At 42.2% G+C, this 12,904-nt stretch overlaps 1 protein-coding gene across 1 annotated transcript in view; it reads left to right on the top strand.

Moving 5' to 3' along the window:
* The window catches only part of MPP1 (MAGUK p55 scaffold protein 1), a 49,929-nt gene extending 37,307 nt beyond the window's left edge, over positions 1–12,622 (top strand). Inside the window, exons 6-12 of the mRNA XM_064277821.1 lie at positions 1,376–1,572; positions 2,973–3,079; positions 4,486–4,566; positions 5,031–5,111; positions 6,325–6,527; positions 6,679–6,753; positions 8,106–12,622. Coding sequence (XP_064133891.1) covers positions 1,376–1,572; positions 2,973–3,079; positions 4,486–4,566; positions 5,031–5,111; positions 6,325–6,527; positions 6,679–6,753; positions 8,106–8,282 — 921 coding nt within the window. The 3' untranslated portion in view covers positions 8,283–12,622. The remainder of the gene's footprint in view (positions 1–1,375; positions 1,573–2,972; positions 3,080–4,485; positions 4,567–5,030; positions 5,112–6,324; positions 6,528–6,678; positions 6,754–8,105) is intronic.
* Positions 12,623–12,904: the final 282 nt, after the last annotated feature.

Here is a 12,904-nt window from a genome sequence, read left to right as displayed (position 1 = left end):
AGATTATTGAGTTGGAATTTTGGATTGTTGATTTTTAGCCTTTCTTTAATTTAATTCTGTAAATTTTCTTCTAAGCGCTACCTAAAGCATCTTTAATTGCTTTCTACCCGAATCGCGCTATTGTCAGAGACCAAACTGTATGATTCTAATCCTTTGCATTTTGTTGGGTTTTGCTTTATGGCCCAGTGTATGGTCAAATTTGGTAAATGTTTTGTGTGTGGTTGAAAGAAAAAAAGTGTATCCTGCATGTGTTCTGTCCTTAGCCATTAGGTTAAGTTTTTAATCATTTTGTTCTACTTGTCCATATCCTTTGAGGTTTTTTTAATTATTTGTGGTAAGCATTGATTTATAATCTTTTAAGTCAGTAAAGTCATGGATATATGGGAATGTAAAGATATATTTAACCTTTTACATCAACAGTAATTTTTTTTTTAAATCATGGAACTAGGGAATGTTTTATTCCGAAGCCACAACTGGGTTCAAATTATTTTCCTATGAAAAATGGTTATTTGGATGGAGTGCTTAAAGCATTTTTTCTCATTATGAAATAATATTTTTATTTTAGAAAATATGGGAAGTATTAAGAGAATAAAAAACACTCCTAAACTCACTGCCAGAACTAACCATTGTTAAATTTTGGTATACTTTCTTCCAGTCCTTTTTTCCTATGCATAAATACTTATATTTTTAAAATTTCAAGCATACCAGGTGGTCTTGTTTAATGATATTCTCATTTCATGTTATATTGGCAGTACTTTTCAAGGGCATTCAATATTCTTCTACAAATTGATTTGTATAGTTACATGGTAATATATCCAGTAGATGGTCATAACTTAACCAATTCCCCATTCTTGGAAAATTAGGTTGTTTTCAATATTTCAGCCTCAAAAATATAACACATATCTTTATTGACAGCTCTGTTTTTATTTATATCAGAGAAATGCCTTAAAGTAGAAGGTGGGGCCAAGCGGTATTAGTCTTTGAAGATTTTTGGTATATTCATATTGCAAACTGTTCTCTAGGGAAGATCTCCCAAGTGTAACATGCTAGTGGCCTGTGGTATCTCCCATAGTGTTCCTCTGAGACTTCATGAGCACGAAGAACTGGCTTAGGCCCTTATCCATCATCATCCTCATCTGTACTCATTTCTTGATTGCATTCAGGTGGAGCCCATGGCTGATGGGGGAACCCCAGTGCTTTTGAGCTCTTTGCTTGCCAAGACCAAGTTGGTGCCTGCTGAGAGTATTTCAAGTTTGCAACTAATTCTGGAGAATGAGACTCTGAGAAAATTGGAGGAAATGATTTGTCTTTCAATCCTGACCCTATTTATTTGCAGCAGGACCATCTGCAGTTCAGTTTTGCCTTCTTTTTTCAGATGTTTATGAGAGCACAGTTTGACTATGATCCCAAAAAGGACAATCTGATCCCTTGCAAGGAAGCAGGACTGAAGTTTGTTACTGGGGACATCATTCAGATCATCAACAAGGATGATAGCAACTGGTGGCAGGGGCGGGTAGAAGGTTCCTCCAAGGAGTCAGCAGGATTGATTCCTTCCCCTGAGTTGCAGGAATGGTGAGCTGCTTTTATATGGGTGGAATTTGCAAATGGAGGGAGCATGTGCCTGCCACAAATAATCACTTATCTTCAAAATTCTGTTATCTTGTGTATGGCTTCTGTTTCTCCCCTTAGTCTCCCTGACATAATGGGCATAAGTGGGTCAGCAATGACTTATAGATAAAGGAGTCTGTATAGTACTTCATTAGTATCTGGTCCTTACTATCCTGAAATGAGAGAGAGAGATGGTAGGTGGGGAGAGGATCTGATGGAGTTGAGACACACAGAGAGAAAGAGACAGACAGAGATGGACAGACAGATGACAGTCTGAGAGAGAGAGAGAGAGAAACGCACACAGAGACAGATACACACACACACACACACACGCACGCACACAGAGGATACTGAGAGTGAGAGCGAGAAAGAGGAGGATCTGGAGAGCCAGCATCTGGAGAACCCAGGGTATTGGGGCTGTGAGCACCCGGCTGGTTGGAGGCCACTGAGGGGCCATCCGGGGAGGACAGAGCAGGGACCAGGAACTACAGCCACTTAGTGGGGTGTGGGCAGAGGCCAGAATGGAGCAGGTTCAAGAGATAGGAGGAGTATAGATAGTCCTTTTGAGGTTTTTCTCTAAAGAGGGGGAGAAAGGATATATTAGCCACAGGGCAAAGCAGTGTCAAGAAGTGGTGGCTTGGTTTGGGTTCATTTTTTAAAACGGGAGAGATTAGTTTGTACGTTTGTGTGCTAATAAGTTGATGCAGTAGGAAAGGAAAAGCGTTCCTGCACACAGACTAAAATCAGCAAAGGGAAGAGGCACAAGGGCAGCATTCAGGAGAGCATCTGGTTGTCCTCTCCCGTGTAGTTCTATGGATGGTGCTTACTTTGTTAACTATCTGCCATGCCCCGCCATAAGTCCCATTGTTGGTGTAGACTATCTGGGGTAGACCAAGGTCCCAGGTAAACAAAAACTCTCTTACTGGGCAGGACGTTGTGAGGGGTTCAAGGTCATTTCCCAGGAACAAGGGCCAAACCTACCTTTAACCTTTAGGCAAGGTTAATCCTTTACTGCACAGCTCTCATCATCGTCTACAGGGGTTACTGCAAAGAGAAGCTACTGGGGCACAGGGATGGCTGATGGTGCACCCTTTTCTGTTTTCATAGTAGTCAGTAGCAGAGAAAACCTCATTTGACTTAATGTTTGCTTCAGGAACATGAAGATGGAGACCCTGTGGGAGACTGAATTTGATTTCACAGGTGACAGGAATGGAAGGGAGGAAGGTGACCAATCCTAGATGTTTAGTGTACAAAGGAAAGGGGGTTCCCAGAGCCACAGTCACAGGACAGACAAAAGACCCTGGGGCTCTAACCTGCCTCCAACACTGTGGATCCTCTGATCACTGTCATCTTTTTCCTACTAGGCGAGTGGCAAGTATGGCTCAGTCAGCTCCAAGTGAAGCCCCAAGTTGCAGTCCCTTTGGGAAGAAGAAGAAGTACAAAGACAAGTATCTGGCAAAGCACAGCTCAAGTAAGCTTTCTGAGTGTCTTCCCTCTCCAGGCTCCTGGCAGCAAATGTTAGTGTGTTTTCCAATCTCTTTAACCTGCAGAAAATGGGAGATACTACCCCTGGGTACAGTATTCAGTGGGACGTATAATCTACAGAAAGTCTTTAATTTCTACTTTATGTCATTTTAGAGGAAAAGCTGTATGTTACAGTAGTAGTTGAGAATTTGGGAAATTGTAAAGATCTCAGAAAACATTGTTCATGAATGTCAAGGATCTGCTGCTGGGTCTATGGTTCATACTTAACGGAGTATTTTGGGTCTTCCTGTCAATGTGATTCCTCGTTGGATCATTTTGAACTATTGACACTGCTGTATTTGGGCATCTTCTCTTGCCTTCAGGTTTTCTGTTTTCATAATCTTAGTAATTTAGTTAGTTTTTAACCAGAAACAAAGTTTGACACTGGCTGAAATCAGTGGAACAATGTCAGTAGATATGAACAAAAGCTAGTGATCTTCCTGTACCTGCTCATTCTCCTTATCCCTCGGATAACCAACCAAACGGCCTTCCATACCTTTTCTCTATGCTCGGGCTTTGTTCAGTTTGTCAGCACCATCGGCATGACCCAGCTGCAAGGTTTGAGGAACCCCAGAGATTAGTATGTTTTCCTGAGAACTAATTCTGGATTTGTTTTTTACCTACCACGGTTGGAAGCACAATAAATTAAAATTATAAATGGGTTCAAGTAGATTTCAGATTAAAAAATGAATGATCTACCATTCTGTTGGAGCAAACAGCGTAACAAGGAAGTAGACATGGCTGGAGTGTCAATGGTGGGAGAGAGGAAGTGGGACAAGAACTCAGGCCAGATCATGGGGAGCCTCAATGCCATCGTTAGTGTTTTCTTGATTTATTTTAGCTTTTTCAAAACCCTTTATTTTGAAATAATTTTAAATGTATAGAAAAGTTACAAGAATACACTTCACCTCTACGTGTCAGCAACTGTTAACGTTTTCCTCCATTTGCTTTCTCTCTCCCTATGGAGAGACTGTAGATAGATATGGCTAGTTAGACTGCCTAAATACGGAAAGAGAAGCTGTAGACTTATAGCAGCAAAGCTCTTTGTTCAAATAAACATTCATTGGCACTCTGAACAAAATATAAAGATTTTATTTATGTATTTAGTACATTAAAAAGCTTGTTCCTTATGCTTTTGTTTTAAAGAAATCCCCTAAAAGCTTCTTTTTAGTAATTCTGCATTGCAAGTCCACAAATTCATATATACACCAAGCATCTTGCAAAAGCGTTTTTTACATGTAGATATTATTATAATAAATTGAAAAACATATGTACGTAAAAGCATTTCTGTGTTCATGGTAGCTTTTGGTCAAGACAGCAGAAGTATAATTACTTGGTTTTCTGTATCTGTAGTTTTTGACCAGTTGGATGTTGTTTCCTATGAAGAAGTTGTTCGACTCCCTGCATTCAAGAGGAAGACCCTGGTGCTGATAGGTATTTCTCATCACCCTCCACATTGCTTTGCTAGTTAAAGAGAATATTTCTGTCCTTGTTTTTCCACCTGCTTTATGTGCCTCCCCCCAGCCCAAAAAACAAAAAAAAAAGGCAGGGAGGAAGAAGAGAAGTGAGGTCTCTTGGATCCCACCAGAGTAGGTATAAAGAATTCTCTGGGTCCTTGTGAGAACCCCATCTTGAGGTAGGTATATAGTGTTGGCTCCGCCTTAAATTCAGCTCCATGAATTTTGGAGAGCTCAGTAAAGCTAATATCCTTAGAAAATGAACATAAAATGCTCTGAGTAGCCCCCAAAAAAGCCCAGATTAAAAAAAAATGTTCTGAAGCTACTTGGCAGCCCCTTTCCTACTCCCATTTCCACCATTGTTTTTGGAGAAGGAGATGGGAGCTTTCATCAGAATCATAGCAACCTGGCTTCTCTCCCTTTTCTTTTCTCCCTTCACAGGAGCCAGTGGGGTGGGTCGCAGCCACATTAAGAATGCCCTGCTCAGCCAGAATCCAGAGAAGTTTGTGTACCCTGCCCCATGTAAGTAGCTCCTGGGGGCCTGGAGTAATGGGTGTCTCATCATTTAGCACCCCACTCAGTCTGAGATACCATAGTGATCTTGTTCTGATTACTTTATTTTAAATGTTTGACTATTAAAAAAACAGAAGTTGGAAAGATTACAAAGGTAAGCATTTTTCACCCATAGTCTCTCCAACTAACAAAATAACTAGTGTTGTTTTTTTCATTCTCTTCTATGCTGTTTGCCTACATAATAAGCTGTAATAAACATATTTTTATCCATGTTCCTATACTGTCTGCCTAATTCATTTTTGAGAACTATTTTATAGAGCATTGAATGGATGTACTATAATTTACTTAGCTCTCCCACTATTGTTTGGCATTTAGGATGCCTCTAATTTTCGTGAAACATCTAAACCAAAGCAGTATTTAGGAAAGGTGTAAACAATCTCAGTATTAGTCTTAGATATAGAAAAGAATAGGGCCAGTGATCAGGTGGGAAATGAGATCACACCTCCATTCCCCGAAGTGAATTTGTATAGCAGAGTTGTATATATTCCCAGAGAGAGATGCTGCTAATCCAAGAAGAAAACTGGATTCTAAAACCTGATAAGATTCATATTTTTTGATTCTTTGCCTCTCTGTTTTGCTATTTTACTCATGGGCCACTGAGAGTGGGATCAGAAAGCAGAAGGCCCTGGGTTGAGGAGTGAGTGGGGGAAGCAGAAATAACCAATACATGATCCTCATTCAAGAAGCTTGAATAAGAAGGGAGAGAAAGAGTAATAAGGTCAAAGGAGGGTCGTTGTTTTATAACACAGAAGGAGACTCATGTGTGGTTATAGATTGAGGTGAAGGAGCCCATTGAGAGAGACAAGTTGATGATACAGAAGACAAAGGAGGTGTTCAATGGAAGATGAAAGGAGGTCTACTAGGAGGAAGTTGGGAGTATTGTGTTTCCATACTCTCAAGCTATGATATCTGGAGCTTAATTTACTTAAAGGACAACTATTTGAGTAATAGAAGGTGCTGTGGCTTTTAAGAGCATTTTAACGTGGATCTCCTGGGATGCATCACCTCTGAGCATCAGACCTTCAGGATCCCATGGGATAAACCATCTAATAAACCCTCTGCATCAGAGGCAGCTAGGTTTTCAATACGGACACTATGGTCCAAGCCTTTGAGATACGGTAAGGACCCAGGTACATCAGGGCATTTGGGTTCTTGTACACAGATACAACACGGCCACCCAAGAAGAGTGAGGAAGATGGGAAGGACTACCACTTCATCTCGACTGAGGAGATGACAAAGAATATCTCTGCCAATGAATTTTTGGAGTTTGGCAGCTACCAGGGCAACATGTTTGGTACCAAATTTGAAACAGTACATCAGATTCATAAGCAGGACAAAATTGCCATCCTTGACATTGAGCCCCAGGTTAGTAGGCATGAAAAGGTAGGAGTGGATGGGCTTGGCCACGCAAGGGGTGGGAAAGGTAGGGCTGAAAAGCGAAGCTTGTGGGAATCTTCTGAGAGCTTAGGGTTGCTTAAGATACTTCTTCCTTCCTCCCCTTTCCTCTTTTTTCTAGACCCTGAAGATTGTTCGGACGGCAGAACTTTCACCATTCATTGTGTTCATCGCACCTACTGACCAGGGCCCTCAGGTGGGAAGGAGAGTATGTGGGGGCTGGGGCTCAGCTCTAGCTTGTGGTCACATTTCTCATGAGTCTCCTGGCTACTGCTGTCCTTCTTCCTTCAAGGCCAAGAAGCCAAAGGGCAGCATGTGCGTTTTATTTATTCAGCAGACATGAACAACTAGCTTGGCCAGTGCCCATGCTAGGTGATGGGGGATAGAATCAGTTCAACACAATCATTGTTCTGGGGGTGCTTAGAGGTGGACAGTGAAGCAAATCCTGACACTTCAGTGTTATGAGGCTTGGGTGGGACCAGCAGGGGAAAGGACAGAGAGAAAGGGGTCCAGGTTTGCAGTGAGTCATTCAAAACAAATGAAAAGGAATGCATTGCAAATCTTCCTCCCTTTGTCCCCCACTACCCAGTTCTTTCCTGCTCCACAGTCAACCCTGCCCACCAAGTAATCACTGTTAAGTGTGTTTAATGTATCCTCCAAATGTTCTTTATTCGACACCTTGTTTTTTCATTTAACCTGTCAGCATGTAGAGCAGTTCCGCAGTCTTTTTATAATCGCAGAATGTCATAAGGTGCCCTGGTGGTGCAGTGGTTAAGAGCTCAGCTGCTTACCAAAAGGTCAGCAGTTCAGATCCACCAGCCACTCCCTGGAAACCCTATGGGGCAGTTCTACTGTGTACCTATAGGGTTGCTATGAATCAGAATTGACGTGACGGCTATGGGTGTTTTGGTTTGGGATATGTCATTATTTATTTGGGTTGTTTTAAAACTTCCTATCATAAACAATACTGCAGTCGTAATCTGGAGAATACATTCCCACAAGTAGGGTTACTGGGTCCAAGAGTGTATGCATTTATAATTTTGATAAAACCCAAAAACCCAGTGCCATCAAGTGGATTCCGACTCATAGCGACTCTATAGGACGGAGTAGAACTGCCCCATAGAGTTTCCAAGGAGCGCCTGGGAGATTTGAACTGCCGACCCTTTGGTTAGCAGCCGTAGCACTTAACCACTATGCCACCAGGGTTTCCTAATAATTTTGATAGATATAACCAAATTAACCTCTATAGAAGTCATAGCGATTGACAGTCCCTCTAACTTCAGACATGAGGAATGGCTGTGGCTTCAAAGTTCTTGCAGTGGGCTTTCTCAAGCAGTAAACCCGGCCCCCTTTCCCCATGCTGCTTCAATGCCCAGAAAGTGTATATTAATACTGACTTCCTACCCCCACCGGTTCGGTGGTTTCTTTTGCCCCAGCTCTCACCTTCAGAAGGCTTAGGTTGCTGCACCAGGAAGTTCAGCCCCTTCCCAGTCACTAGGGCAGCTGGGAAGCCCTATTTCACTATAGTGCTTTCTCTCTCCTCTGCAGACTGAAGCCCTGCAGCAGCTGCAGAAGGACTCTGAGGCCATCCGCAGCCAGTATGCTCACTACTTTGACCTCTCGCTGGTCAATAATGGTGTTGATGAGACCCTCAAGAAATTGCAAGAAGCCTTTGACCAGGCATGCAGCTCTCCACAGTGGGTGCCTGTCTCCTGGGTGTACTAAGCTTGCAGAATGCAGTAAACCACTGTGTGCCCCTGATCTGCGCACCATCACACCCCTCTCTGGCATTTGGAACTCCATTTCTCTTGCTCTAAGACAAACAGGGTCACTCCAACTAGCTTTATCTGTCAGCTTCCAGCTCCTAGCAGTTATCCTAATTAGGCCAGTAGGATTCAGTCTTCTTGTTCAGGCTCCTGAAGGGCTGGACTATTTGATTTTCCTGATAGATGGGGCCCCATTGGTCTGGATTTCAAAAGGATCTCTTGGGGGCCAGAAGTACTATGAGAATGCAGCCACTCATCAAATTGTGCACAGTGAGGATAGCAGTGAACCCTGTTTTTCTAAAGCCTGTGCTCTTTCACCTTCCGTTACACTGGGAACAGGAACCTTCTAAAATGCCAAAATGAAACCTGTACAATAGGATGTCTGCTATAGGGAAACCTTCAAAAGCAATAAAAATGTGCTGTTAAAATGCCAGTGACCTTGTAACTTGTTGGTTTCCCCTGCACAAGCTTTTGGAAAGGTAAATGGTGACCCTCTTCATTTAAGCTGACTGGACAACAGCATTAACACAGTATGTCTCTCCTGGGTTAAGGCTGGAACAGAATCCTAGAATCCAGAGATCAGACTAAACCAGCCTCCTGTCTGTGGTTAGGAGGAACCGGTTTCATTATAGCGGGTATGTGTATCTGTGTAACAAGGCTGTTTAATTTCTGCTTCATGGGGAGATTACTCTGAACTCTGATCCTCAATTCCCTTTGTACTGGCCCTGGTGGTGACATGTTTCTCAGATCTCCTTTCTTCCTCTTGACAGCCACTCTTTTAGCTTCCTCTTATTCTCAGAACACACGGCTTTCACACCACCTATGTGTGAGGTAGCCCAGATTAAAGTGTCACAGCACGGACACTTCTGTTCCTGCTGTTGAGTATCACATTAGCCCTGGAAAGCTAAGATGCAACCACAAAAATTATAAACGTTTGTGCCCTAGAAAAACCCGTCCTTTGCATTCATGTTCTGTAAGAAACAAGCAGCCAAGTCAGAAGACCCAGCTGCTGGCGCCTGAGATGTCAGGACCCCAAGAACTCGGCTGGGAAGTGAGTCAAGTCAGAGTGTGGGTCCATATTCTCTGCACCTACCCTGCGAGGCCCAACAGCCCTTCCTTTGCTACATAAAACCTTTCTCCTCTTGATTATTTTGGACAGACCACTGAATTTGTGATGATATCCCTCCATTATCTACTTAACAGCTTTAAGATAGCAGAGTATTTGATCCCGTGTCAGGGTGATCGGTCCGAAGTTGAATGTTGTGAGAAACAGAATCAGAGACTGTGAAGCCAACTAAGCATAAAGGAAAAACATTAACTAGGAAATAAAGGACCCTGGATTTCTTATATGACCTTGAGTACATCCCACCTGAATTTAGAGAGCATCCCAAGAATAGATTTGACACATTGAATGCTGATGACAGAAGACCAGACAATTGCAGAATGACATCAAGGACATGTGAAGAAAGCAAAAGGTCATTAAGAAGACAGGAAAGATCAAAATGGATGTCAGAAGACTCTGAAACTTGCTCTTGAACATCAAGTAACTAAAGTGAAAAGAAATGATGAAGTCAAAGAGATGAACAGAAGATTTCAAAGGGCGGCTGGAGGTGACAAGGTGTCATAACATGTGCAAAGACCTGGAGTTAGAAAACCAAAAGGGAAGAATATGCTCAGCATTTCTCAAGCTGAAATAGCTGAAGAATAAATTCAAGCCTCAAGTTGCAATACTGAAGAATTTTATGGGGAAAATACTGACTGATACTGAATGACATAGGAAGTATTAAAAGAAAATGGAAGGAATATACAGTCATTGTATGAAAAAGAAAATTAGTCAACGATCATTTCAGGAGGTAGCGTATGATCTAGAACCAATGGCACTGAAGGAAGAAGTCCAAGCTGCACTGAAGACATTGGCGAAGAGGCTCCAGGAACTGATGGAATGCCAGTTGAGATGTTTCAACAAACAGATACAACAGTGGAAGTGCTCACTCATCTATGAAAAGAAAACTGGAAGACCATTATCTGGCCAACTGACTGAAAGAGAGCTACATACATGACACTTCCTAAGGCAATCCAACAGAATGCAGAAATTATCAAATATTAGTATTACATTATGAGTTAAAACTGGCTAAGGTAGTTCAAAAAGGGTTGCAGCAGTGTATCGACAGGTAACTGCCACAAATTTGAGCCGGATTCAGAAGAGGACGTGGAACCAGGGATACCATTGCTGATGTCAGATGGATCCTGGCTGAAAGCAGAGAATACCAGAAGGATGTTTACCTGTGTTTTATTGACTATGCAAAAGCATTCGACTGTGTGTATCATAACAAACTATGGATAACACTGCAAAGGATGGGAATTCCAGAACACTGCATTGTGCTCATGAGGAACCTTTACATAGATCAAGAGGCAGTTGTTCAGACAGAACAAGGGGATACTGATTGGTTTAAAGTCAGGAAAGGTGTGTGTCAGGGTTGTATTCTTTCACCGCACTTATTCAATCTGTATGCTGAACAAATAATCCAAGAAGTTGGACTATATGAAGAAGAACGGGGCATCAAGATTGGAGGAAGACTCATTAACAACCTGCATTATGCAGATGACACCACCTTGTTTGCTGAAAGTGAAGAGGACCTGAAGCATTTACTAATGAAGATCAAAGACCACAGCCATCAGTATGGATTACACCTAAACATGAAGAAAACAAAAATCGTCACAACTGGACCATTGAGCAACATCATGATAAACGGAGAAAAGATTGAAGTTGTCAAGGATTTCATTTTACTTGGATCCACAATCAACAGCCATGGAAGCAGCAGTCAAGAAATCAAAAGACGCATTGCATTGGGCAAATCTGCTGCAAAGGACCTCTTCAAAGTGTTGGAGAGCAAAGATGTCACCTAGAAGACTAAGGCGCACCTGACGCAAACCGTGGTATCTTCAATCACCTCAAATGCCATGTGAAAGCTGGACAGTGAATAAGGAAGACAGAACTTACGCCTTCAGATTACAGTGTTGGTGAAGAATACTGAATATACCACGGACTGCCAGAAGAAGGAACAAATCCATCCTGGAAGCACAGCTAGAATGCTTCTTGGAAGTGAGGATGGCAAGACTTCACGTCATGTACTTTGGACATGTTATCGGGAGGGACCAGTCCCTGGAGGACATCATGCTTGGGAAAGTACAGGGTCAGCGGAAAAGAGGAAGCCCCTCAAGGTGGATTCACAACGTGGCTGCAACAATGGGCTCGATCATTGTGTGGATGGCGCAGAACCAGACAGTGCTCGTTCTGTTGCACCATGAGTCAGAACGGAGTAGACGGAACCTAATTTTTGCTCTGCTGCTAGTTTGAGATCACCACCAATTAGAAAGCACACCAGGAGTACAAAAAAACTTAGTAAGTAAACTTTAATTATTAAGAATTACAACATTCCTTCTCCCTAAGACATCCTTTTAAAAGTACATGAGGGTTTAACGGAAGCAGAACCATCAAAATGGAAACATAGTCCCCAACTTATGACTGGGTTCCGTTCTGACATGAATTGAATACCTAATTTCTTTTTAATTTTTATTACCTTTTATTATCAATATTCTTATATGTAACACTGAGTATCTGCAAGTAGAGTAACAGCAAATCATGTAACAATAAGATGTACCAGAACAAAACTTTGTGGCAGTGGCAACACAGAACTCAGACCACACTGTACGTGATAATTGGGATTAGGGAAATAACAGGCTACAGCCTTCAGTACGAATTACACCTCAACATAAAGAGAACAAAAACCTCACAAGACCAATAAGCAATGTCATGATAAACAGAGGAAAGACTGAATTTGTCCAGGATTTCAGAGTTTACCTGGATCCACAATCTATGCCCATAGAAGCAGCAGTCAAGAAATAAAGAGGACACATTGCGTCAGGCAAATCTGCTGTAAAAAGATGTCTTTAAAGTGTTGAAAAGCAAAGGTGTCACCTTGAAGACTAAGGCGCACCTGACCGAAGCAAAGGTGTTTTCAATTGCCTCAATGGCATGGGAAAGCTGGATGATAAGACCAAACAACTGATGCCTTTGAATTATGGTGTTGGTGAATAATGAATATGCTGTGGACTGCCACAAGAATGAACAAACCTGTCTTGGAAGAAGCACAGCCAGAGTGCTCCTCAGAGGCAAGGCCGATGAGACTTTATCTCACATACTGTGGACACATTATCAAGAGGGACTGGTCCCTGGAGGAAGTCATGCTTGGTAAATTAGAGGGCCAGCGAAAAAAAAAAAAGACCCTCAAAGCAATGGATTGACAGTGGGTGCTAAAACGGGCTCAAGTGTAATGATTGTGAGGATGGCGCAGGACTGGGCGCTGTTTTCAGTCTGTTGTACACAGGGTCACTATGAGCCAGAACTGACTGAACAGCAGCTAACAAAAGATGAGAATATTCACACATTGTGAAGAATGTCCCCAAGTAATCTGTGTAGCAATTGTTGAATGGGAACCTAAACTGCTTATAATCCTTCACCAAAAACACAATATATTTTCTTTAAAAGTACATGAGGGTTAAAGCAACAAGACATTAGAC

This window comes from Loxodonta africana, chromosome X, assembly GCF_030014295.1.
Source record: "Loxodonta africana isolate mLoxAfr1 chromosome X, mLoxAfr1.hap2, whole genome shotgun sequence".
Taxonomy (NCBI): domain Eukaryota; kingdom Metazoa; phylum Chordata; class Mammalia; order Proboscidea; family Elephantidae; genus Loxodonta; species Loxodonta africana.
Note: the sequence above shows the minus strand (reverse complement) of the source record. Positions and strands in the feature narration are given on the sequence as shown.